General features: G+C 45.1%; 2 protein-coding genes across 7 annotated transcripts in view; one reads left to right on the top strand and one right to left on the bottom strand.

Moving 5' to 3' along the window:
* Positions 1–17537, top strand: part of emilin1b (elastin microfibril interfacer 1b) — a 22243-nt gene extending 4706 nt beyond the window's left edge. Inside the window, exons 2-14 of one of the 2 annotated variants that reach the window (XM_076155780.1) lie at positions 6465–6590; positions 8653–8996; positions 9137–9378; positions 9646–9819; positions 10212–11291; positions 11810–12122; positions 12778–13068; positions 13161–13409; positions 13505–13696; positions 14620–14736; positions 14888–14905; positions 15057–15191; positions 15451–17537. In XM_076155780.1, coding sequence (XP_076011895.1) covers positions 6465–6590; positions 8653–8996; positions 9137–9378; positions 9646–9819; positions 10212–11291; positions 11810–12122; positions 12778–13068; positions 13161–13409; positions 13505–13696; positions 14620–14736; positions 14888–14905; positions 15057–15191; positions 15451–15773 — 3604 coding nt within the window. In that variant the 3' untranslated portion in view covers positions 15774–17537. Of the gene's footprint in view, positions 1–6464; positions 6591–8652; positions 8997–9136; positions 9379–9645; positions 9820–10211; positions 11292–11809; positions 12150–12777; positions 13069–13160; positions 13410–13504; positions 13697–14619; positions 14737–14887; positions 14906–15056; positions 15192–15450 lie in introns of both variants that reach the window. The other variant, XM_076155779.1, reaches the window with a different exon arrangement.
* khk (ketohexokinase) lies at positions 16625–22507 on the bottom strand. Of its 5 annotated transcripts, XM_076155786.1 has the most exons (9): positions 22299–22493; positions 21986–22102; positions 20678–20752; positions 20430–20459; positions 19288–19393; positions 18830–18976; positions 18660–18748; positions 18419–18576; positions 16625–17963 (listed from the first exon to the last, which is right to left on the bottom strand). In XM_076155786.1, exons 1-9 carry the CDS (start codon positions 22391–22393, stop codon positions 17872–17874), a joined length of 909 nt encoding a protein of 302 aa, XP_076011901.1. In that variant the 5' UTR covers positions 22394–22493; the 3' UTR covers positions 16625–17871. The 5 variants fall into 5 exon arrangements, with proteins under 5 accessions (XP_076011901.1, XP_076011898.1, XP_076011897.1 ...); XM_076155783.1 differs by lacking the exon at positions 20430–20459 and having other exon boundaries at positions 19288–19360; positions 20688–20752; positions 22299–22507; XM_076155782.1 differs by lacking the exons at positions 20430–20459; positions 20678–20752 and adding an exon at positions 20979–21113 and having other exon boundaries at positions 19288–19360.
* Positions 22508–23109: the final 602 nt, after the last annotated feature.

Genomic DNA, 23109 nt, shown 5'->3' with positions numbered 1-23109 from the left:
ATATCCAGGAGACTCTGTGATGAAGAACAATGCGGGTTTATTACAAAAGAAAGCTGTACTGCGGTTGTGTGATTAAACGATGCTGGGACGTGTGGGACCTCTGCTGAGGTTTAATACCATAAATACAAAATTAAAACAAACAGAGGAGATCTGGGTCAGATTCACAACTGCGCTCATATCATCTGCAGCACATCTGTGTCAAACCAAAACAAACCGCGTGTGTGTGTGTGAGAGAGAGAGAGAGAGAGAGAGAGAGAGAGAGAGAGAGAGGGAGAGATCAGACAGGAAAGCCAGAGGAGGCTCTTCTGTTTTGCATGTTTTGCGTCTGTTTTTCCACATTTTGTTTCTTCTGTTGCATGGTGATATTATCATGAGCAGGAGTTTCTGAAGATAAAGAGGCCAGAGCTGATTTTTCTTTTATTAATGATAAAGAGGTGGATTTGTGTTTGATCAGCTGGCTGTTTTTACACCTGTGAACACTGTAAAAAAAAAAGAAGGTGTACAATGTGTGATTTGCTGCTTTTTCTATTTGATTTTGCTGCAGGATGTACAAACTTTTGTGACTGAAGCAGAGCCAGAAATCAATCAATCAATCAGAAAGCAAACAGCACGAGTGACAGGACAAACTGAGATCACCTACAAATGCCACGCAAGCTACTTTTCAAGCTTCAAGCTACTCATGATTTAAAGTCATTAAGCTGCAGCCAAGTTATTCCCTGCAGTCAGCTACACCGCAAGCTTCTAAGAGAAAGTAGCTAGCTATATTGAAGCTACTTCACAGGGCAATGGTAAATATTTGTGCTGTTTTACTCTCGAAGTAAATAAACAGATAAATGTGGAAAAGGAAGTTGAAAGTAAAATGAGAATCTTGTGTTTATGTTTGCGGTGCGTCCATAAGAATTACAACCCGACTTCATAAAAGAGAGGCTAAGCGAGGTGACCGGTCAAATGTGGGAGGGGAACTGGACGGACAGAAGGATAGATGCACAGCTGCCAGACCACAACCACATCAAAGTCAAGTCCTCTCTTAGGTCCTCCTCTTCCTCTTCGTTGCTCTACAGTTGAAGTTCTTTTTAACGATGTCACCACAAAGACGGTTCAGAGTCAATTCTGTTGTGACATTAATGGATTTCCTCTTCTGTAAATTCATAAACTTAACTTAAAAGGAACCGTTTTGTTTTTCCCAACAATGGAAATCAAACCATGGTTAGAAAAACACAACCAGACACAATATTGTGGAGAAAATTAATAAAAATGTAACAGACTTTTGAAGTCCTATAAAATAAATCCAGGGAGCCTGAACAAACACATTAATACACACACACACACACACACACACTCACACACACACACACACACACACACACACACACACACACACACACACACACACACACACACACACACACACACACACACACAGAGCAGCCTCCCTTTGGCATGATGTGGCAGTGATGTCAGCTGAATGACTCATTTCCAAACAGAGCTGTAGATCACTGTGTGTGTGTGTGTGTGTGTGTGTGTGTGTGTGCGCACGCGTGCGTGCGCACGTGCACGTGCGTGCGTGTGTGTGTTTCTGTGTGTGTTTGTGTGTCATGCTGCTGGAATGTTGTCTTTCTTCTATATATGTCTCTATACGTATTTAATCATGTAGTTGTGTGTAGATAAAGAGATGCTGTTTATCTGAGTTGAAGTTGTTAGTTTAGTTGAGCTGAGGTTAGTTAAGCAGAGCTGTGAGCTGAGTTGAGCCTATGCCAGTTTAGTTTAGTTTAGTTTGATAAACATTTACAGTATTGGGACTCTGCTAAACACATTCTGCTGGAGGACAAATGCGTTGTTGTTGTAATGGAACATGATGAATTATCTCCTAAGATTTATATTTTCACTCCTCACTGACACTTTGTTCTTGACTTGCAACCGTGACCATGCTGTCATACAGAAAGTTAAAGTGAAATGAAACAAGTTTGCTGTACTATAGGTCCTCGCTTTGTTCCCTCTGCTATAGTTTTCCAGCCAGCAGGAGGTCAAAGGTCACAGCTGGTTCTGATATTTGGGATGAATTGGCAGCAGTGAGCTGCATGTTAAACTGGAGCTCACTGCTGCTTTGTCTCAGCTCATGTTTCTCTTTTCTCTGCACACTGCTCACCAGTTTAACTTTTTACCTTTAAAGAACTCATGCAGAGTTTGATGGCTTCTGTTTTCAGGTGAAGTACTCGGAGCTATACTGACTGTGAGTACATTTCAGAGGAAGTAGTACTTTAAGTTTGAGACACTTTTCCTCCACTTAATTTCAGAGGGAAATGTACTTTTTGCTCTACTTCATTAACCTGACATCTGGAGTTTGTAGTTACTTCCTTAAACCCAAAGGGAAAAGTACTTTGATACTGTCCATGTGTTCTCCACTCAGCATCACATATAATACGTCTGTTTTTCAGTAGACTGGATCATACACAGTGAAGATTGTTCAGTATGTCGTGATTTAGCAGCACAAACTGAGACCGAAACTATGAAAACATGTATTTGTATCCCAATTTGCGTCTCTGTTCGTGCAGCTTGTGAAGCTCTAATGAGGAGAGCTTGATGCGCTGATAAAGACTTTACAGAGCTCCTCCACCAGGGGGCGCTGGCTTAATGGCATTATGAAGGTATCATCTGCACCCCCTATCTATCTGTCTATCTCCAATGGTACAGCATCACCAAATGGACAGTCTGGGTTTTTATTTAAAAGAATATGGAAGTCCCCTTAATCATTGTTTGTTTAATAGCTTTTTCTGTTTGTGGTGATCTTTCTGTACTGAAACTTGGATGCAGTACTGAGGTCGTCAGATCGTTAGGTCTTCAGACCCAATAGTCCAAATTTTTGAACGTTGTCGTTATGCAGTCGACTTCAGCTAAATATGGCGTCATTGCTTCTCTGAGTGTTTCAGTACTCATGTTGTTTAGTTGTGCTCTTCTGTCACATTCAGAGGAGATTGCTGGATCAAAACTTTGTACAGCTTAAAGAACTTTGATCAGACACCGTGTCAGATTGAGACTCTTTCCTCATCTGGAAACGGTTTGAATCAAATGATGGATGATGCGGTTGAGGAGGCTTAAAGGGTTGAGTTCAGCAGTTCACTTCAGTCCTGGTCTCACCATCCAGTCAGGGTGTGTTTGTCTGTAGGTAGTGACCCGCTCAGGCGGTCAGGGATGTTCGGTGCCATCTCACTGCCAAAATCCCACCAGACACTAAATTCGATTTCTAGAAAAACAGAATTCCTAGGAAATCCCCAGAATTTAGTTGTTGTACAAACAGAAGTCACAGCTCACTAACGCCCCACCCCGTCGGTCCTCGGTCACCAACATTATTTATGTGTAAGTTGCAACATTCTGGAGATGTTTAGTGCTTTCAGCTCTGTGGGCCTTTGAACGCACCACTCTGAGTCTGTTCATCGTGCTGCCTGCATTGCCACACTTCTCTGCTGCTGCAAGGCTTCCTAGCTCACAAACGATGACTTGAACCTGAAGATAAATTCCTCCTTAAAAACCTTTTAAAAGAAATTCCTCCTTAAAAAACGAGCCCATTGTGACTTTGCGTGTCAGGGGAAATGAAATTATCCTCACAATGTCGCTGCTGACACACTGTTGTTTGTGTTGTTGTGGTCGTTGCTGTGGCTGATACAGATGGGCTGTTTCATTGATGCAAACACACACACATACATAGGCTGTCGACATCAACAGATGACATCATTGTGTGGAGAATTTAATTACATTTCCTGCTAAGTGACACACACACGCACACGCTCACACACACACACACACACACACACACACACACACAAACAGACACACACCTACATATGTATGCGATTGGTCCTTTGCTATCATGTGACACCAAAATGTCAAACGTCTTAAAGGATAAGTTTGGATTTTTTTTTGCCTAAGCTCTATTACATCATTGTTTGTTCTTCATCGTAAACGTTTCAAGCACAGCAGTGCCATTTGCTTTACGAGCAAACTGGTTTGCATCTGAAGCTCCCTGTCCAAATGAATGAAGGAGACCAGAATGAGCAAAATTATGAGGCTCTAAAACTTCTACAAACCCTTGATATTAAAAGATGTACTAATCCTTTAAGGAGGAACAGGAGGAGGCGGAGGTAATTTATTCATCCCCACAGGGAGATGACTTTGTTACAGCAGCAACACTTTTAAAGGCTCAACCATAACCACAAACATTATATAAGATGAGTTTACACAGGATTGCTTCACTTGTTCCTTATGTAGGTGATGTGGTGCTACAGTAAATAATAATGGTGCATACACACACACCCACACACACACACGTGACCGTCACACCATCCACTCGACACACCACTTTGCATCTCTGTTTTTCTGTCACCAACCTCCCCAGTGATTCCAAACACCTGCCTATCATCGCCCACACCTGTACATGGTGACTAATGACTTCACCATGTGTACGCACTGACCTCAGTCTGCGATTGTGTTGTGATTCAGATCTTCAGACGTTGTGAGAAACTTCAGAGCGAAACCAGAGAAGTTTACAACTATAACATCTGACAACTTCTTTATTTATATTCAGCATGAAACTGCAGAAGAGGCTGCAGATGGTTTGAAGGTGAGGAGGCACCGTGGGTTTCCCTCTCTGATGGTTTTCATGCAGGACTTCACATGTCTTCAATCACTCTGCCTTTGAACGGCCATGAAATCACTAAGTGACTTCAGAACACAAGCAGCAACACACACACACTCAAAGGAGACAAAAGAGATTTTCCCTGTGGTGATGCTGCGGTTTTCACTTTGAAATATGCGGAGGAGAATCATCTGTGTGCAGAAATGAAGCTCAGCTGTTCGACGTGTGTTTAGTTTTAGAGTCTGTTCCTCACGCTGTTGCGTCAGATGTTTCCTTAATCCACCTCAGGGCAGTCCTTCTGCACATGCTCGGGCTTGGGAGGCTTTCCAGAAAGCAGATAAATCGAGTGAGCTCGACCTGAATCCAGGAAATCTGAGATTAGATTAACTCTTCCAAGGTTCCTATGGTAACTAAAGTTTCTCAGTTTTCACATGAGACACTGACTTTTTTATATTTTCCGCATTGATTGATCTCTTATGTCCTGTTATATCTGTAAATGCAGCAGGTGATGAAAACAAAAGTGTGGAAATGAGTTCAGAGTGTTAATGTGCAGATAAAAACACAATAACTCATCATGATGGAGCCTACTGTATTAAGTGGTTCTGATTGGTCGACCCCTGCACTCTACTATAGTTTCCTTTACAATGACTACTGAACTTGATAACAGTCCACTCAGCCAGAGTGGGCTGCTGAGTCACATAGCCAAGCTTCTTTGTATAACTACGCCAAGAGCTTCCAGCTTAGCTAGCTAGCTACAGACTGGCGTTGTCTCCTTGTCGTGGCGCAACAGGATTTCAAACTGCTCCGTCTGGAGATGGAACATTAAGTAGCAAACAACCTAATTACATTAAAAAATGTGTCTTCCTCATCCAGTTTTTATCAGTTTTCTTGATTTAAATGAGAAAATTAGACAAATGTTCATATGTTGTTGTTGTTGTAGTTGAGAAAAGTGTATTGGCATGAAGCAAAGCAAATCAGTAAATAAGATATAACCTTAAGGGAGAGGCTGGAAGGAGAAAGGAAAGATAAAGCCCTGACATTGCGTTTCCCAGAATTCCAGTGGGTGGTCCTGCTGCTGCTTTAACCTTTGCCCCGTTTCTCCCTCTGTGGTCTGTTTACAGAGGTTGCAGCCACACTAAACTAAACTGACAGTTAATGGAGTGATGTGGACTTCCTGCAGTCAGTGTTTGGTCTGAGTTTTACTATGAAAAGCCAAAGATCGCAGCGCTCGAGGCTCCACTGAGGTTCCTTTGTGCGTCACAACGCATACAAAGGTTTTGTCCTTCGTACGGCGTCACTTTGTCTCTTTGACCAGCAGGAAGCGCTGTAGCCTAGCAACAAGTGAAACCTACGGCCTATCAGATGTGACTCTTATGTGAGCCGATGACACGACCCGATAAATAATCATCACCCTCCAGCCAATCACAGCGCAGAATTCATTTTAATGTGACCGTGACTGATGCTGCATTGGTGTGGTGTTGGAAATTTGGAATGGCTTTATCATATCTCATTTTGCAGGTGGTTACAGACAAGGATGGCCAAGTTATGTGCTGAGGGGTATGAATTATATATTGTGTACTATGGGTCCTTTTAATTGGCTATAGAACACATGGCAAGTTGTTAAGGACTCGAAACTTTGACTTGCCTTTCCTCTCTTGGGATATCACTTGGGTTCCAACGACACACACATACAATACAATCTCAGTGATCAAAAGGTTGTTGTCGTTTGCATATCTGTATAACTCATCATCATGTCACATCATCAAACAAGGAGGCCGCAGCCAGGAGCTTCACTTGTTACGTCTTCAATATGTATGTGTGTTTGCGTGGACAGGAACTGGTGTGCGTTTGTGGTGACAAAGACGGTGAGCTGCGTGGTGGAGGACGGCGTGGAAACCTATGTGAAGCCCGACTACCAACCCTGTGCCTGGGGAAGCGCTCAGTGTTCAAGGGTCGTAGCGTGAGTCTCTCTCTCTCACTCTCTCTCACACACACAAAAACTCACACCAGAAGCAGCAGAGTTACAGATTAGGGGTTACGTAATGAAACATTAGATAAAGACAAACAACTCACCATGAAAACACCACAGCAACGGTGCAGAAGAGCCTAGAAACCACCTAAGAACAGATTGAAGACTTCAGCAACCAGAACCCAGAATCTCCGGATCACAACGTCTCAGCTGCTAACTTGTTTTCTTCGTTATTTATTTGCACTCTGACAGCTGAATGACGTCATTGATGGAACTTTTCAATCCAAACGTCCTGGATTGTTCCTCTGCTTTCTGCTGCCAGGATCATTCCTCTCCTCCTCCCCCTCCTCGTCCTCTTCTTCCTCTCTCTCTTTTTGTCTTCTTTTTCTTCTGCCTTGTTGCTGTTGCCCAATCTCCTCTCTAATGTGGAACCCAGAATGTTCCACACACACACTCACTCTGTTCCACATCATCATCATGCTTTTGTTATGGTTTACCCTCATCACACTCATCCCTCCAGCTCTTCATCTATTTTTGTCTCTGTTCTTTCTTCAGGACACAGATGGTACAACACAATAATCTTGTTCCACTAAAAAGCGTATCTGTTCTCAGGAATTTGAGTTCAGTCCACTGCATTTCCACAAAATCCCTCCAGAGATTTCACTGAAACTCAAGTTTTTATGTGCACCTGGAACATTCTGCTGCGTCGTTTGGGTCCAGCTCTTTTCTCTACTTTTTGTTCTTTTCTTTCCTGTGTGATAGTTTAAGTTTCAGCTCATGAACGACCAAAGTTCTGTCTACGAATATCATTGAAAGATTAGCGACACATTAATTTAAACATTTAATGTTTATATCAAAGTATTGTTGGTATGGTCAAAACAACATCAGAATGTGTGAAGAAAGTGTTCACTAAAGGCTGAATTCATAACTCTAAGGAGACAAATATCTGTAGCTACATTTATATACATGTTTACTTAATCAGGCTAAAGTAAGTTCAGCTAAAAGAGGAGCTCCACGTCGATATTAGCCGGACATTTCGGGCTGTAAACGCATAAATCTTTCCATCAATGTTCGCGAACGGGGACTCACCTCATCGTTTCTCTCTGTGATCCTCTGTCCTCTGCCCACGTCATTCCCTCAGTTAGCTAGCTCTAATGCTAGCCTGCAAAAGCACTATGCAGCGTGTTAGCAATTTCCACTGATTTTGCCTGAAAGTAAATTAGTGTGCTTGTGTCAAGGACAATTAGCTAGTTCACACCAGCTAACAGTCTTTGTTGCGCTTGACAGAGCATCTTAACTTTGTGGCAAAGTTGTTCTCCATCCATCAACGAATCTGTTGTCATGACGTGAAGCAGGAAGTGGAGAGAGGGTCTGAGCAGAGCCCTGATGAAGTTGGGGTCGGGGTGGCGCTCGCTCAGCTCTGTGAGGTCTCGCAGCTTTAGCAGGCAGTGCAGCATGAACGCATCGGCCATGTTTGACTTTGATATAAATCCCTCCAGCGGCAGAAATAACATCCAACACATTTCACTCTAACTGCACACATGTGTGGCTGTCAGTTTGGATTTGGGGCTGCAGAGGCGGAGCCATCCTCAGGGAGCTCACCGCCTCCCCCAAACACACTGATTGGTTCTTTACCTCATGCCATTGCATCATGGGGTGGAGGTCCGTTTTCACTGCAGCAATGCAATAAACAAACGTGTTCTCTCCAACCCGTGCGAGCTGAATTTAGAGTGCGACAGATTCACAATTTTCTGTGCCCGATTTCAGAAAAGTTTGGATTTCATCTGCGATCCACTGACGCCCATTTCCTGTGTTTTCATGTTGCTGCTATGTCCCTAACAGACACTGTTTGGATGTCAAATTTGATCACTTTATCCACCTCGATCGCCATTCCCAACAACAGCTTACCTTACAACATGTCAAAATTTGCGTAAAATAGTTTGAAAATTTGGATTGTTGCTTCACATTTTTTAAGCCAAAAGTCTCCTCACTTTTATCTCTGTACCGATACAGTTTTATTGTTGATTGACCTTTTTTTGCGTGACCTCTACAGCTACCGCACCTACATGAGGCCCAGGTACAAGGTGGCCTACAAGATGGTGACAGAGATGGAGTGGAAGTGTTGTCATGGTTACAGTGGTGAGGATTGCAACAACGGACCCATTGGCGGCTCGGGGACCCAGATCGCCACGACAGCACAGGGAGGCAGCAATGGGGGGGCGGGCTTTGGACACGGAGGAGGCGGCAGCAATGGGGGGGCTGGCTATGGACACGGAGGAGGTGGCAGCACTGGGGGGGGCAGCTTTGGACGTGGAGGAGGCGGCAGCACTGGGGGGGGCGGCTTTGGAAATGGAGGAGGTGGCAGCACTGGTTATGGACAAGGTGGAGGACAGAGTGGTGAGTGGCTCCAGTCAGGACCATTTGTTCAATCTTGGTCTTCATCTTTCATGAAATATGTTGTCTTTAATTCATTCATTTTGCTGTTTCCATGATACATTCTTCAATCCATAACCTCACATTGCTCTGGATCTGTTCAGGGCAAGGGGAGCGTGAAAAGATGAGACGGATGGAGGAGAAGATCCAGACTTTGACGAAGAACCTTCAAGACCTGCAGTCCAATCTGGTGAACATGAACGAGCGCTTCCAGGAGATCAACAAACCGGGCTTCAGCGGGGGAAGCACGGGAGGAAGAAACCCTGCAGACGCGGCTCAGCCAGAGATTAAAGAAACCATCCACAGCATCCAAACCAAGCTGGACCAACTGGATAACCGCACCCAGGTGACTCACACTCCACCCTGTCCACTTCATTAGTCATGTGTGTGTGTGTGTGTGTGTGTGTGTGTGTGTGTGTGTGTGTGTGTGTGTGTGTGTGTGTGTGTGTCAAACCAGTCTGCAGAGGTTATAACCCAATGCTGCTATCATCACACTCATGTATCAACAGCTTTTCTCTGATCATCTCCTGTCAAAAAGTATTCAGGCCACTGTTAAAACAGAGATTTGGAGATATATTGGGGCTTTTTTAATGTATGATCTCACGTTTTGCAGGCTCATGATAAGACCCTGGTGAGCATCAACAACCACCTGGTGAATGGCAAAGGGAACGAGCTGGACGGAACGTTGGGTGGAGGAGGTGTCAGCGTAGGGAAGATCAACACCCTGAAGGAGGAGATCCTGAGAGAGTTGGAGAGGAGGGTGTCGCTCTCCTGCTCCTCCTGCCAGGTACCAGAATGTTAAAGACTTTGAGTGTTAATGAGTCAAGAACACACAAACTGATGAATATGAATCTATAGACTTTTAATGAATACAGAATCAACTTCACTGGCATGGTTTTGAGGCATTCTGGAGATCTCTGGTATTCTCATCTATAGGTTTTGAACTCTTATGGATCCATGAACACATGTTAAAGCCTCTAAACGCTCCTCTACATGAACTTGTAAGTTTAGTTAGATACAAATATATTTACCAATGACCTTTTACCCTGACTCCTGTGAATGTTTGTTGTCCTGTCTGTCCCATAGTAACTTCTGGGTGCCTGTAGTGAGCGTTACTTTCTTGCGTAAATTGTGTAAGGAATGCCCTGAATGAAATCCTCAAACTCACAATGTTCACAGGCCGGTGTGGAGGACGTGCGCAGGCAGCAGCAGGAGGACAGAGAGAGGATCCGAGCTCTGGAGAAGCAGTTGAGCGCCTTTGAGACTCGCCACCGGCAGGGCCTGGACGGGCTGCGGCGCGAGGTGGTCCGCTCGCAGGGCTGCTGTGACTCCATCGACGACCTCAAACACCGAATGACAGATGCCGAGCGCAAGATCAGCTCAGCCTCCGAGAACTACGACGGCCTACAGAACCGTCTGGACAAAGTGATCAGCGGAGGAGGAGGAAGAGGAGGAGAAGTAGGAGGAGGAGGAGTAGTCGTAGGAGGAGGAGGAGGAGTAGGAGGAGTAGGAGGAGGAGGGAGTCCCAACCTCAACGGAAATGGAGGATTTGGAGATGGGGGCTTTGGTGGTCAAGGTGGAAATACGGGTGTCGGCAAGGATACGGTGGTGACAGAGGATAGAATGAACAATTTGCTGAAGGACCTAGAGCGACGGGTCAACAACAGCATACAGCGGACTGAGGAGAGTTGCTCCTACCTGGAAAATGACCTGAAGGATTACTTTCACAGAGAGCTTGGTGACCTGAGGACTGTGTTCCTGGACCGCTTTGACGACCAGGGCTACAGAATCTCTGACGTGGAAATGGACGTGGGGCAGGTCAAGGACAGAGTGAGTGACCAGGACAAGAGACTGACCAGGCTGGAGAACACCACCGCCCTCCAAAACAGGAGACTGGATGACTGTGCATGTGGAGGAGGAGGAGGAGGAATAGGAGGAGGAATAGGAGGAGGAACAGGAGGAGGATCAGGAGGACCAAACAGGGGAGGGACGGGAGGAACTGGAGGAAGTGGAGGAAGAGGAGGAACCACAGCATTAGGAGGATCTGGGGGAACCATAGGAGGAGTAGGAGGAGGAGGAGGAGGAAGAGAAAGGGGTGAAGGAGGTACAGGAGGAAGATTACCTGGATCCGGAGGAGAAATAGATGCTGGCACAGAGAAATCTTTGGAGTGGAGGGTGGTTGCCACTGAGAATGACCTTCATCACTTCAACACTCGACTTAAAGATCTGTCAGTGTCCGGAGACTCTCTGCACGACAAAGTAAGACCATGTTTTATATACTTATACTATATATTTATATACTTGATGCTTTGCACTTATGCGGTCACATTTTTATCCCATAATTTCCTCTGAATTATCAAATTACCATAGCTCCAAATACACACACATGCAGCTTCTGCAGTGATTCCAGCCTCTCAGCCTGTGATTTTCTAGCTCTTATGAGTGGGCGTCGACAGTATGCAAATAAGCCACAGCTCTGATTGCTCATCTCTTAATCACTGCTATCCACAAAGGGCCGTCTGAAACGTGTTGTATAAAGCAGCCATTGGAGTTCTCACACGTACTGGCAGCTTTTCCTAAATCTGTAGATTAGATTTCAATACATAAAAGGTTGTCCCTTGCACATGGTGTTGCCTTATGGTACAGTTTTTTGAACTGCAACACGATATTTCCCTCTAATTCAAAACCCTCTGGAGTCATTTTCACGCTCATTGTAGTGATTGACTGGTATTTGCAAGCAGAATCACGACATTCACATCTTCCTCATTATCTCAAAGGTTGTGGATTTGAGCCACGACGTGCGAAAGATCAAAGCTCTGACTGGAGATCACGGTGAACACTTCAACCGCATCGTGACAGAAGTGGAGACGCTGGGGCATGATTGCGAGATGTGCGGGAGGGTGGAGGAAGAGCTACGGCGCCTGAAGAACCACTCCCAGCATGCACTGGGGCGCCTGCAGGGTCAGTTGGACCGCATACAAACCAGGATGGATTCTGTAACGCACCAAGGCGGATGCTTCCAGATTTGCACCAGCCTGAAGGACGAGGTTCACCTCCTGCGAGATGACGTCAGGCGTTGTACTGGCCAATGTAAGATCAGCCTGGACACGCCCACAGGTCAGCTCGACCACCAAATCAAACACTGAAGACATTTGAAATAATCTTAAACTGTGATTTTAATAGATTCCAATTCTAAATGCAAATCATTCTATTATTTCTCTCATATCAACATCTTTATTTCCACCAAGACACTCCTAAATGAAACTGAGTCAAGTTTCTAGGATCAAAAAGCCATCTCAAAGAAGCATAGTATAGTTTGATTCTTGATTCTTGCAGTGTGGGGCGTAATGATTTTCTCCAAGATGTTTTAATTCAAGATCGGCATCAGTGTCAGCCGCGCCTACTATACATCCATCTAAACCAGATAGGGACTCATTTATAATAAATCACACTAATGACACAGTGTCAAGATAAATATGCACCATGGTAATTAAAGCTCAGTCGTAAAGCTTTCTTGAGCTTAATTAGCTGATACATATGACATGGGAAACAAGGCACACACACACACACACACACAGTGCTGTGTCCTCTGGTGTGAAAGCAAAATGGAATTTTATTCCCTGTTATTCGTGACCAAATTACTGAGGGTTGGGTTTGTTTGGTTGGTCCAATGTGTTTGAGCAGAAGCAGAAAATAAAGGATTTTGAGGAAATAACGATAGTAATACAAACCCACACCCCAACAGGTGGTGGTACCGGTAATACTGGTGATACTGGTGGTACTGGGGGTGCTGGTGGCACTGCTGGTGCTGGTGGCGTTGCTGGTGGGAGCAGAGGTAGTGCGACTGGACCTGGGTTGGATGCTGAGAAGCCCCTGGATGGCCACAGTGTGATCGGAGGCTCCATCAACAACAACCAACTGAAGACACTGCAGGGCGAACTGTCCGAGGTCATCCTGACCTTCAGCTCCATCAACGACACGCTGAAGGGCCTGGAACACACCGTGCAAAAACATGGCAGCGTCATCACAGACCTGGGTGAGTTTCTCCAATTGTTTAACCTTCACCCGCATCACCAACTCCATCCTCCTCCTTTCTCCAACCTGAATTAATCTCTAACATTCTGACAGGAAACACGAAAGACAAGATCATCTCTGAGCTGGACAAAATCCAGCAGGAAGTGACGGAGCACATCGAAGACAGTCGGGAACGTTTGGATGGAATGGATCAGAACATCCAGCGTTTCGAGAGCACGCTGCTGGTGGAGATGGGCGACTGCAAGAGGTCAGGTGACGGCCTGGAGAAGAGGCTGTCCAAGCTGGAGGGCGTTTGCGGGCGGCTGGACGGCGTCTCTGACTCTGTCCACAAGATCAAGGAAGGTGGGGCAGCGTTTTACTGTGGCGTGGTTTTCTTCGGATTCTGTTTGTCTTCACTGTTCCTTGATGCTGATCTGCGTCTTGTGTTTGTGTTTCAGGGCTGAATCGTCATGTGACTGGCTTGTGGACGTGCGTGACAAATCTGAACGATACAGTCATTCATCACGGAGGAACCCTGGACTTCATCCAGAACAACCAGGACGACATTCATACCAGGATGAAGAGCCTGAACTCGTCCCTGAGTCACGTCCTGAAAGACCTGCAGGGCCTCAACGAGCAGGACCTGACCGGTGAGCTCCATGCTCAACTATAGCAACATAACACAGGGTGAAGAAGCTTCCACAGACATATGGAAGCAAAGGGAAACATGAGTGTGACCATAAATGAAAGGCAGGGAAGCTGTTTTAGAGCTGGTCGTCAATCAGATGATTGATTGTGTCATATTTAGTTTGATTTTGTTTCATTGTGTTTCATCCTGTAGGCCCTGTGCTGCTGAACAGAGGTTTGAATCTGCAGCTCCACCAGCTAACTCACTTTGCTGCTCATGACCTCGGTGTTATAAGATTCTATCTAACTTTTAGGTTGACAAAGAGTTAAGCCCAGAAACTGTGTGAGGACTCAATGATGGATGATTAATGCTCCTGTTGTGTTATTTTGGTATTTTAATTTCAAATTTACAGGCACTTTAAAGCCCTGTATCTCAGATAGAGCCTTATATTATTGAGGTCACGTGTTGTTATTTTTGTGGGTTTTGCTGCCTTTAATGGTCTCAGCGTTGATGCTGATGTGTTTTGCTTCATTTATGTTGTATGGTAACTGTTGGTTGTGTTGTTATTACTGCTTTTGCTCTTCGCTTTCCGTTGCTGTGTTGTTGCTGGTGAGCCAGTGAATAACATAGTTTTAGAGGAAATTCTTTGTTACAAAATGTACTCTTAATGGAGACTAACATCCAGTCTGCGTCCTGCCTGTTACCAAGGTTACCACCAGGTAGAAGCAGAGACTAATGTGCATCAGCCGTCAAACCATCCACAATTTAACAACTTCTAAGCTGCAAATATCATTTAATCTTTTGAAGCAAACTGCTTCAGTGAAGAACAAGATGATATTATACACAATACAACATGTGAAAGACTGAGTACTGGTTTGAGGAGGAAGTCATGGTTCATTGATTTCCTTTTTATTTTATTCCTTTTTGGTGATTTTATATCCACAGGCCTGCCTGGACCTCCAGGACAACCTGGAGAGAGAGGGTATGATGGGTTGCCTGGGCCCCAGGGTCCCCGTGGAATACCAGGACCTCAGGGAGAGACTGGGTCAAGAGGACTGTCAGGTATGTCTGATTATAAACAAACAAATGGAGTGAATGAATGGAGACTGAGGACAGAGGGATGATGATGCTAACCCTTATTTAAGAGAGATAAAATGCAAAGTTTTCCTTTTGTTTTTTGGCCTTCTCTAACCAATGATCTGCTTCCTTTCAGGTCCCAAAGGTGATCGAGGTACGTGAAATATCTGTCAAAAGAACAACAACTAGTTAACAGCGTAAAAACCTCCCAGAATAAAGTTCCTCACAGAATAACTGACAACTGAGCCAGAGGTCCAAATGTATAATCCTGTGTGTGTGTGTGTGTACGTGTGCGTGTGTGTCAGGTGTGCCTGGTGCTGATGCTCATGTGCCCAAACTGTCCTTCTCTGCTGCCCTCACCGTCCCCATGGAGAGAGCCGGGACCATCATTTTTGACAAGGTCTTCGTCAATGAAGGAGACTTCTACGACTCCAGGACAGGTGAGCTGCACTTCCTGAGCTGGGTCACCTCAGCACTGCGGGGGGTCTGCAGGTTTCTTGGGTAGGATCCTCAGCTCAGGGCAAACGTGAGCAATTGGGGAACAATCAGTGACATCATTACAGACATTTCTCTCCGGACAGGATTAAATCTCTCCAGGTTTCCTTGAGTTGGCAGGATGTTTTTATCCAGTAGAGTGTCTTCACAGTTCTTGTTCCTGTGCAGATCCAGTCTGAACTTCCTGTGCCCTGTGCTCCTCAGGTGTTTTCACCGCCCCCATCGACGGGCGTTACTTCTTCAGCGCCATCCTGACAGGCCACAGGAACGAGAAGATCGAGGCAGTTCTGTCAAAGTCCAACTACGGCATGGCCCGCGTGGACTCCGGTGGCTACCAGCCCGAGGGATTGGAGAACAACCCTGTGGCAGAGGCCAAGACCACGCCGGGATCCCTGGCTGTGTTCAACATCATCCTGCCCCTGCAGGCCCGGGACACCGTCTGCGTGGACCTGGTGATGGGCAAACTGGCTCATTCTGTGGAGCCACTCACCATCTTCAGTGGAATGCTCCTCTATGAAGACATGTGATTGGCCTGAGGAGGCGACGATGTCACTGGCCCACCTCTAAATTCACTTCATGGATTCTTTACTGATGACAAAGGATAGACGAATGGGAGTCGGACCGGAGAGACAAACGGATGATTGAGTGTTTGTACTGACGCCTGAACTATACAAACGAATAAACCAGCGACGAGGCCAGAATGTCAACAATAGATATTATGACAGAAAACAAACTCTCAGGAGGCGGCACCATGAACTGTGATGTCACTTCCTCTTTCCTGGCCCACAGCGACGACAGAGATATATTTTATATAAACTGAAGAGATTGTTGCCCTGATGTGTTTCTCACCAAGATCTATACTACTGCAGCAGTTATAAACATCTGTATGTTGTTATTATTATGATGGCTGAATTCTGAAATTGTGCATTAACCTAAAACCAAGCGAATGTGGAGCGACGCTCAGCTCGATGTGTTCACATGACCTGACAGCACAGCAGTGTTATCCACCCTCACCTGATGGGACAGCAGATCTCAGCCTGTTGCTCTTTCGTAAGTGTAGAAAGCCGATGGTGTAGCAGTTTAAAGCCCTGCGAGGACCCCTAGTGGCAGCAATGCTCACTACAACTCAACCGATAACTCAACAGCCCGATGGTTTCGCCTCTCTGAAGAGCTTTGTTACTTGTGGGACTGAAAATGTGAAGTTTGTTCAGAAAGAAAGACATTATGTCATTAAACTAAAGGGTTCATCCTCTGGAGAGCGTGAATGAGATCAGTAAAATCCCTGTTAATCTCTTTATCACACTGCAAAAGAATTTCCTATTATCAAATCATTTTATACTATTAAGTGAAGTGGAATAAATCTGACGGAGCAGTGAGATGATTTCAAACAAACTTTATTTGAATTCTGATGACCTGCATTATTCTGTGTTGTTTCTGCGTGCTGACTGTCATTTCTAAAACATATTGAAACTTTGCTGTATTTATTTGTATTGGAAACAAGGTGAAATAACTTCAGTGTTCTTGTTTTAGGTAAGACTTAAACACACTAAATGACCCTCAGTGTTTCATGTAAGCCTGCATGGTGGCACCAGACAGAGCCACAGATGAAGTGGTGCTGGGTCGCTGCTCGCCCCCTGAGAGCCCCTTCATGTTTTTGCTATCTTGGGTGCTGAGCGAACGACGATCATTGTCAGTGTAGAAACACTCACACTGTCGCCATGGTTCCACCACAAGTCCTGCTATTGTCTGGCTACCCCGGGGATTTGACTTTTTGGGTTCTGAGCCAATTTGGTTTTGGGTGGAAATGCTCAGAAGATTCCCAAGTCAGGTTCCACTTCCTCACGGCGGGAACAACAAGGCAACAGAGACCCAAATGTGGGACGGCGCCAGGAACGTCTTGGAATCATAAACGCTCTAGTCTGGCATGAGAAGTGGGAACCGGGACATCACAGGCCAGGAGGCCTGGAGATGTCCGCTGTTGTTCACATGAATGTTTAAATTGTGAAACAGTCAGCGGCCAGTGCGGAGATGGAGTCGCTCGAGGAACATTGGTACCTAAGAGCACCAGCGGCAAAATCACTAGGGTTCCTCCACTGAGCACCATGAACAGCCACAGTATTGTTTGCGTGGATGTTGTCTGCCTGCAGCTCTCAGTGCTCATGCTAACTAATCACTCTGCTGCTTTAAATCAATCTGCACCTTTGTTGATATCTGTGTGCCTCTGGTTGCATTTCATTATCCATCTCCCCATTCCACAGGATTCAACTGTTTTAAATAAATGATAAACACACTCTAGACTGATCATCAATGAGTCAAATGTTTCCTGTGAAGATCCTCCTCAGCACAAACACACAAATCCAACTCAGCAGCTTGGAATGCAACAAATAAAGCTCTCAAAAGAGTCCGAAGCATCTTTGCCCTTCACATCTGCATGATCATTCAGACAAGGTTCAAACCTCCATCAAGGAGGAGAAGTGACAAAGCGCGTTAAGAACACAAAAGAATGTTTCAAAGTGATCATGACAGAAGGCAAACAGCTCACACTTGATTAGTTGTTCCTTCATCCTTAAGAGAGAATTTGGTCATGAACGAGTTCTTCATTTCCTTCTTTGATCAAACATCCTTCTACTTCTCCAGGATTCCGTCATAACCGTGAACGCCACATTTCCTGCCAGCAACTGTGCAGCCAAAGGTCAGAGCTTCCTGTAAACTTCCTCCTGTAAACACAGAGGAGGGGAACTCGTTAGTGATCACACATGGAACGATGGCGCCTCTGAGCTTTGCTTGAGCGCCACCTTTTATATACAGACTCATCATCTCCCATCATCCCTCCTGTTTACGAGGCAAAGGCAGGTGCAGTTACACACCAAAGTAAGATTTACATTAAACCTTTAAATTAAAAACTACAGTACATATGTTGCTATAGGATAGAGATCCATGAAAACATCTCAGGGTTTCAGGGTCAAAGGTCTAACTAAACGTATATGTTCATGTGGAGGAGCTTGTAGAGGCTTTGAAACGTGTTCATGAGTCCATAAGGGTCCATTCAAAGAGCTACAGACCTGTGAGTGGACAGACTTACAAATAACATGAGTGGCTGAATTCAAATGAACTTTTCCACCATATTGCGTATCATCGCCGCAGCATCATGTTTCCGTAAAGCGTCTCTCACCGTTGGCCAGAGTGAAGATGACGGCGGCGTTGAAGGTGTCTCCTGCTCCCAGAGTGTCCAGCAGCTTTTCAGGTGGAAAGGCGTCGGAGTGGACGATGACGCCGTCAGGGCCCAAAGCATCGGCTCCTTTCTCCGCCCAGGCACATATGAGGACGGCCCTGCAGGGATCATCATCATCATCATTATCATCATAAAGCATTTAGGGACTTTCTCCTCCTCTGCCCTTTGACCTTGCACTCACCCTCGTTTGACCCTGCTGTACAGGCCTCTCAGAGCAGCTTCAGCATTATGGAAGCCAAAGTGTTGGGCGACGTCCTTGCTGACGAAAACCTGGTGACAGAAATCCAACGTTTATTTTTCCGTCGTCGTCGCTTTTATTTTGAAAACTGAAGGTGAGCGTTTGCTCCGCACCACGTCACCGTGAGGAAACAGCTGGTACAGTGGCTCTCTGGTCTTCTCGATCTCCACGGAGATGGTGATCCTCTGCTGTGGTGGCAAAGTGTTGTTGTAGAGCGCCACCTGCTGGATCATCTTCACCTGCTCCTCAGCGTTTCGGCCCTGCAGCAGTTTAAGAAATATAAAACAACTTCACCTGCCAAAGGTCTCAGGCAGTGCTGTGAACTAACAAAGTGGAGTATTACTTCATCCAGTACTTCATTATGTTGGTAGTGTTTGTACTTGGGTGGAGTATTTAGATTTTTTCAGATAATTACTATTACTCTGGTAATTTTGTCCAAGTTAAACCTGTAACCTCCTGCTTAATCCATCTTTAATGAGCTCATCAGTTCCTTTAATGGCTGTGTGATTGCATCATCCAGAGGTTAGGACGAGCTCATCCTCTATATAAAGTTCTCAAGGGAGCAGCTCACCTCCCAGTGGATCCATTTGTACTGATGAAGGTCCACTTTGGAGAAATCTGCTGCGGTGGCATCAGGGAGGTTCCTGATGGAGGAGAGAAGGAGTTCATGATCCTCACTGATTCACCCGCAACATAACTGATCTCATCTCATCTGTGATTACAGTGGACCTGCATGATTACAAATAAGATCAAAGCTTGAAATGAAGTGATGATAAACAACTTTGTGGGTGTGATTAGGAATCTGTGTGTGTGTGTATTTATGGTCTTTTAATTAAGGAAAATGCGTGCATTCTTGGCTCAGGGAGCTCAGCGTGATCGGCTGTGCTACCCAAGTGCTTTTGGGCAAAGGATGCGGGCATTTCTTTGAGACAGTTCATCGGTTTATCACAGCTCCATTTCCACAGCGTTCAATCATCAGGAAGACTCAGGAAGACACACAGACACACAGACACACAGACACACACACACACGTTCATTCATTTACACATAGTATGCTGAATTCTTTCACGTCATCGTTTTGTTCATGGAACTCAACACTTCCTGCTACATGTTTCACAATTAAAGCTCTACAGCGGCTCAGGACCAGCTGAGCTTTAGTTAACTGCAGCAGGAGCAACAGTCTGTTTACTAGAAAGTGTTTGGCGCCACCATGTGGGGAGAAACTGCCCAACTTTCCAATCAGACCAATCAGACATCAATGCCTGACAGAGATGATTAAGTATTGAGTTTCACTGCCAGAGTAGAGTTAATATTAAGGAGAGGGACATTATAACCCATATATTCAATAAAACACAGAAAAGCAGTTTAGTTAAGTAATTGATTAATGAAGAAAAACTGGTAGAAAACGCATTTTATTAAAGTGTAACTATTGGAGATGCAGACAGAATTAAGATCAATTAATGATGAATGAATCACACACCACTGCAGAGCGACCTTTGGTGTTCGTGACTAAGATAACGCAGTTTTGTTGTTTCAGACTTTAGCTCCTCCCTGAGCTGTGCAAATATCTTGCTGACCAAGTGGAGGTGATGTAAGACTATTGAAACATTCACAGGGTTGACCTCTGTGGCTTTGGTTGACCCCGGTGCTTCACTCTGCAGTGGATCATCGCCTGCTGCCCCGTTTGTGATTAGACCGGCCTGAGATGAAGACTTTGACGGTGGAGTCAAACAGCATTCACAAAATAACGGGCAGCTTTTCTCTTTAGTCGTGAAATAAGTTTAACATTTTTTAAAAACAACATTCAGCAAACAATACTTTCCTAAACAACTAACTTTAACAGATGAGGAGTCTCTCAGAGTCTCTGAACCAATTCCTGTTTACAAATCTCAAAGAAGGCTTTTGTAAATGCTGTTTGGCTCCGCCCACTTGTGCGGCTTGGCCTTACGTGTCAGAGAGAAGGAGTTTCACCTTCCACCTGCCAAACCAGGGAGGAGACGTCCACCCGACGGCGGGAGAAGTCCTTCACTATGAAACTGACACACAGACAGACACAAAACCTTCATATATGTGCTCTGATTGGTCTAACGGGAGGTGGGAGGAGCCCCAATAAGAGGACGAGGACAGGGACGATCCTGAAAGAGACAGAGGCTGTTAAGTGTTCGAGTGTAAGTCCACAGGGTGGCATCTCACACACCTGAAAACCTGCAACACAAACACACTCACACAAACACACACACTGACACACACACACACACAAACCTGTTCATGTGCAAGATGGTGCGGCTTCCTGTGTTGGCGTTGCTGATGACCACAGAGGCCGGCAGGACACACTGAGCGTGCTCACACAGCAGAGAAATGTCAATGTGGAACTTCTTAAAGTCGTCCAGGATAAAGCTAAAGACAGAGACAGGTGGGGGGCATTCCATGTCTATTTAACGTCTCCTCCCTCCTGGAGTAACAGCAGGCTTCTCAGAGGACAGAGGAGACCAAGCAAGGACAGAGGACACCACAAGGAAAGAGAGAGAGAGATAGAGGGGGCATCATGCCTGTGATGTCCCGGTTCCCACTTCTCATGCCAGACTAGAGCGTTTATGTCCCCACCTCTAAACAGGAACATTCTGTGTGTGTGTGTGTGTGTGTGTGTGTGTGTGTGTGTGTGTGACTGATTGATTTGAGAACAGAGTTACTTCTGACGACAAAGAACATTTACATCAAACTTTGTACATAAACAGGAGAAGAAGAGCTCAGATGAGTGAAGCCGAATGTAAACAAGCTGCTAATCAATCAATAGATAGATTACTGCTCTATTTATTGATCAGACTCTGGGACTAAGGGCTGCTTTTGAACTGGAAGTGTTCCGAAATACACAACAGAAGAAGAGGAAATGTGTTAAGATACTTTGATACTAAGAAACGATCCCAGCATTCTCCACTTGCTGACGTTTGACCTCTATAACTGCTGTTGTGTCACATCGCTGAGTAACTTTGTATCACAGTTATTCCTGACTAGCTACAAACTAACGCTGCCTTCATGTCGTTAGTGATAAGAAGACGTCAACATCAACAACCGGAAAGGGCATAAACGTCGTCTTCTTATACTCTAATATTCATCACTTTCCTCTCTCTGGCTGATTACACAGCACACAGGGAAGGAAAGGAGGTAGAGAAGGAAAGCAGGATGAAAGAAGTGGAGGTGTCAGCCAGTGAACTCGGACACATTTGTATTGATTAAGTGATCGATCGGTGGATGTATTGATGAGCACTCACTCGGCCACAGGTCCCGCAGCCAGCGAGCCCATGAAGGCGCACGGTGCTCCGAGCAGAGACAGAACAGTGCACGAGTTGGAGGCGTTCCCTCCCCGCTGCCAGCGCTGAGACAAGCACCTGCGGGTATAACACACACATCGATATCAGCATTCACACAGCAATCACTCCACCATCATAATCCCGGTACATACTAACTGGTTAGAGACGTACTAGCCCGCGTCAGTGTTGTTGGCCTGCGTGCTAACCCGCTGTCAGTGTTGTGATAGCCTGTATGCTAACCCGCTGTCAGTGTTGTGCTAGCCTGTATGCTAACCTGCTGTCCGTGTCCTCTTCCGGATATTTGTCCACCACATTGATGATGTCCAAACAAACCAAACCGACACAGAGGATCTTCTTTTTGTTTTCCATTTCCCCCCAAAAGATCTGCGTGCGTCCACACAGTTTGAACCTGGACTTTGATCTTCCAGTGAATCATTATAAATCATGAAGTCCCCATTATTTTCAAAATAAGAACAAAAACCACTTCCTAATAGGTGACTTCAAATTAAACGCCTTATAATTCAACAATCAATAAGGTTTTCGTAATTGATGCGTTACATCCGCTTTCAATTTGAACACGTGAAGCAGTTCTCTTTGTGTGAGTTTAAAAACATTAATACAAATATATGAAATCCTAAAATGATCCACAAACTGCTCATTACAAGAGCTGTGAGCTGTCAAGTTATTTAGTGTAAACCCATTCAGGATATAGGTGCTAAGGAGAATAAACCAAAATAAAAGCTTTGTTATTACAGTGACTAACAAGGCGAGCGTTAAACATAAACCGCTTATGGATGTTTATGACTGCAAAATGTAAGGCTAATGAAAGAGTCCGCACGCGGTTCAATATCTGGAGAAGGACAATTAACCTCCTGTATCAATAATAATGAATGGGAATGAGATAATAATCGTGTGGCTGCAAGATAATAATGAGTGGAAATAACACAATTAGCCTTTTGCCAGCGTGCAAAATCATCTTAAAACATGAACGAGACATTTTACTTAACGCTTGGCATTGACAACGCTATGGTTTAAAAAAGTGCAAATTTAAGTGCAAAGTGTTGTTCCTCAATCTCAGGAAAAGA

This window comes from Genypterus blacodes, unplaced genomic scaffold, assembly GCF_046128005.1.
Source record: "Genypterus blacodes isolate CSIRO-AG114 ecotype Tasmania unplaced genomic scaffold, CSIRO-AGI_Gbla_v1 ptg000067l_1, whole genome shotgun sequence".
In the NCBI taxonomy this organism is placed as follows: domain Eukaryota; kingdom Metazoa; phylum Chordata; class Actinopteri; order Ophidiiformes; family Ophidiidae; genus Genypterus; species Genypterus blacodes.
This window is presented reverse-complemented; position numbering and strand designations above follow the sequence as displayed.

Bases quoted from the DNA above. Each gene is read 5' to 3' on its own strand.
- khk (XM_076155786.1), bottom strand. From the start codon at position 22,393: ATGGAAAACAAAAAGAAGATCCTCTGTGTCGGTTTGGTTTGTTTGGAC. The intron at 22,103-22,298 runs GTTAGCATACAG...TTATACCCGCAG, and splicing joins GAAGAGGACACGGACAGCAG to GTGCTTGTCTCAGCGCTGGC. The intron at 20,460-20,677 runs TTCTCTCTGACA...CTGCCCGTTATT, and splicing joins CAGGTGGAAGGTGAAACTCC to TTGTGAATGCTGTTTGACTC.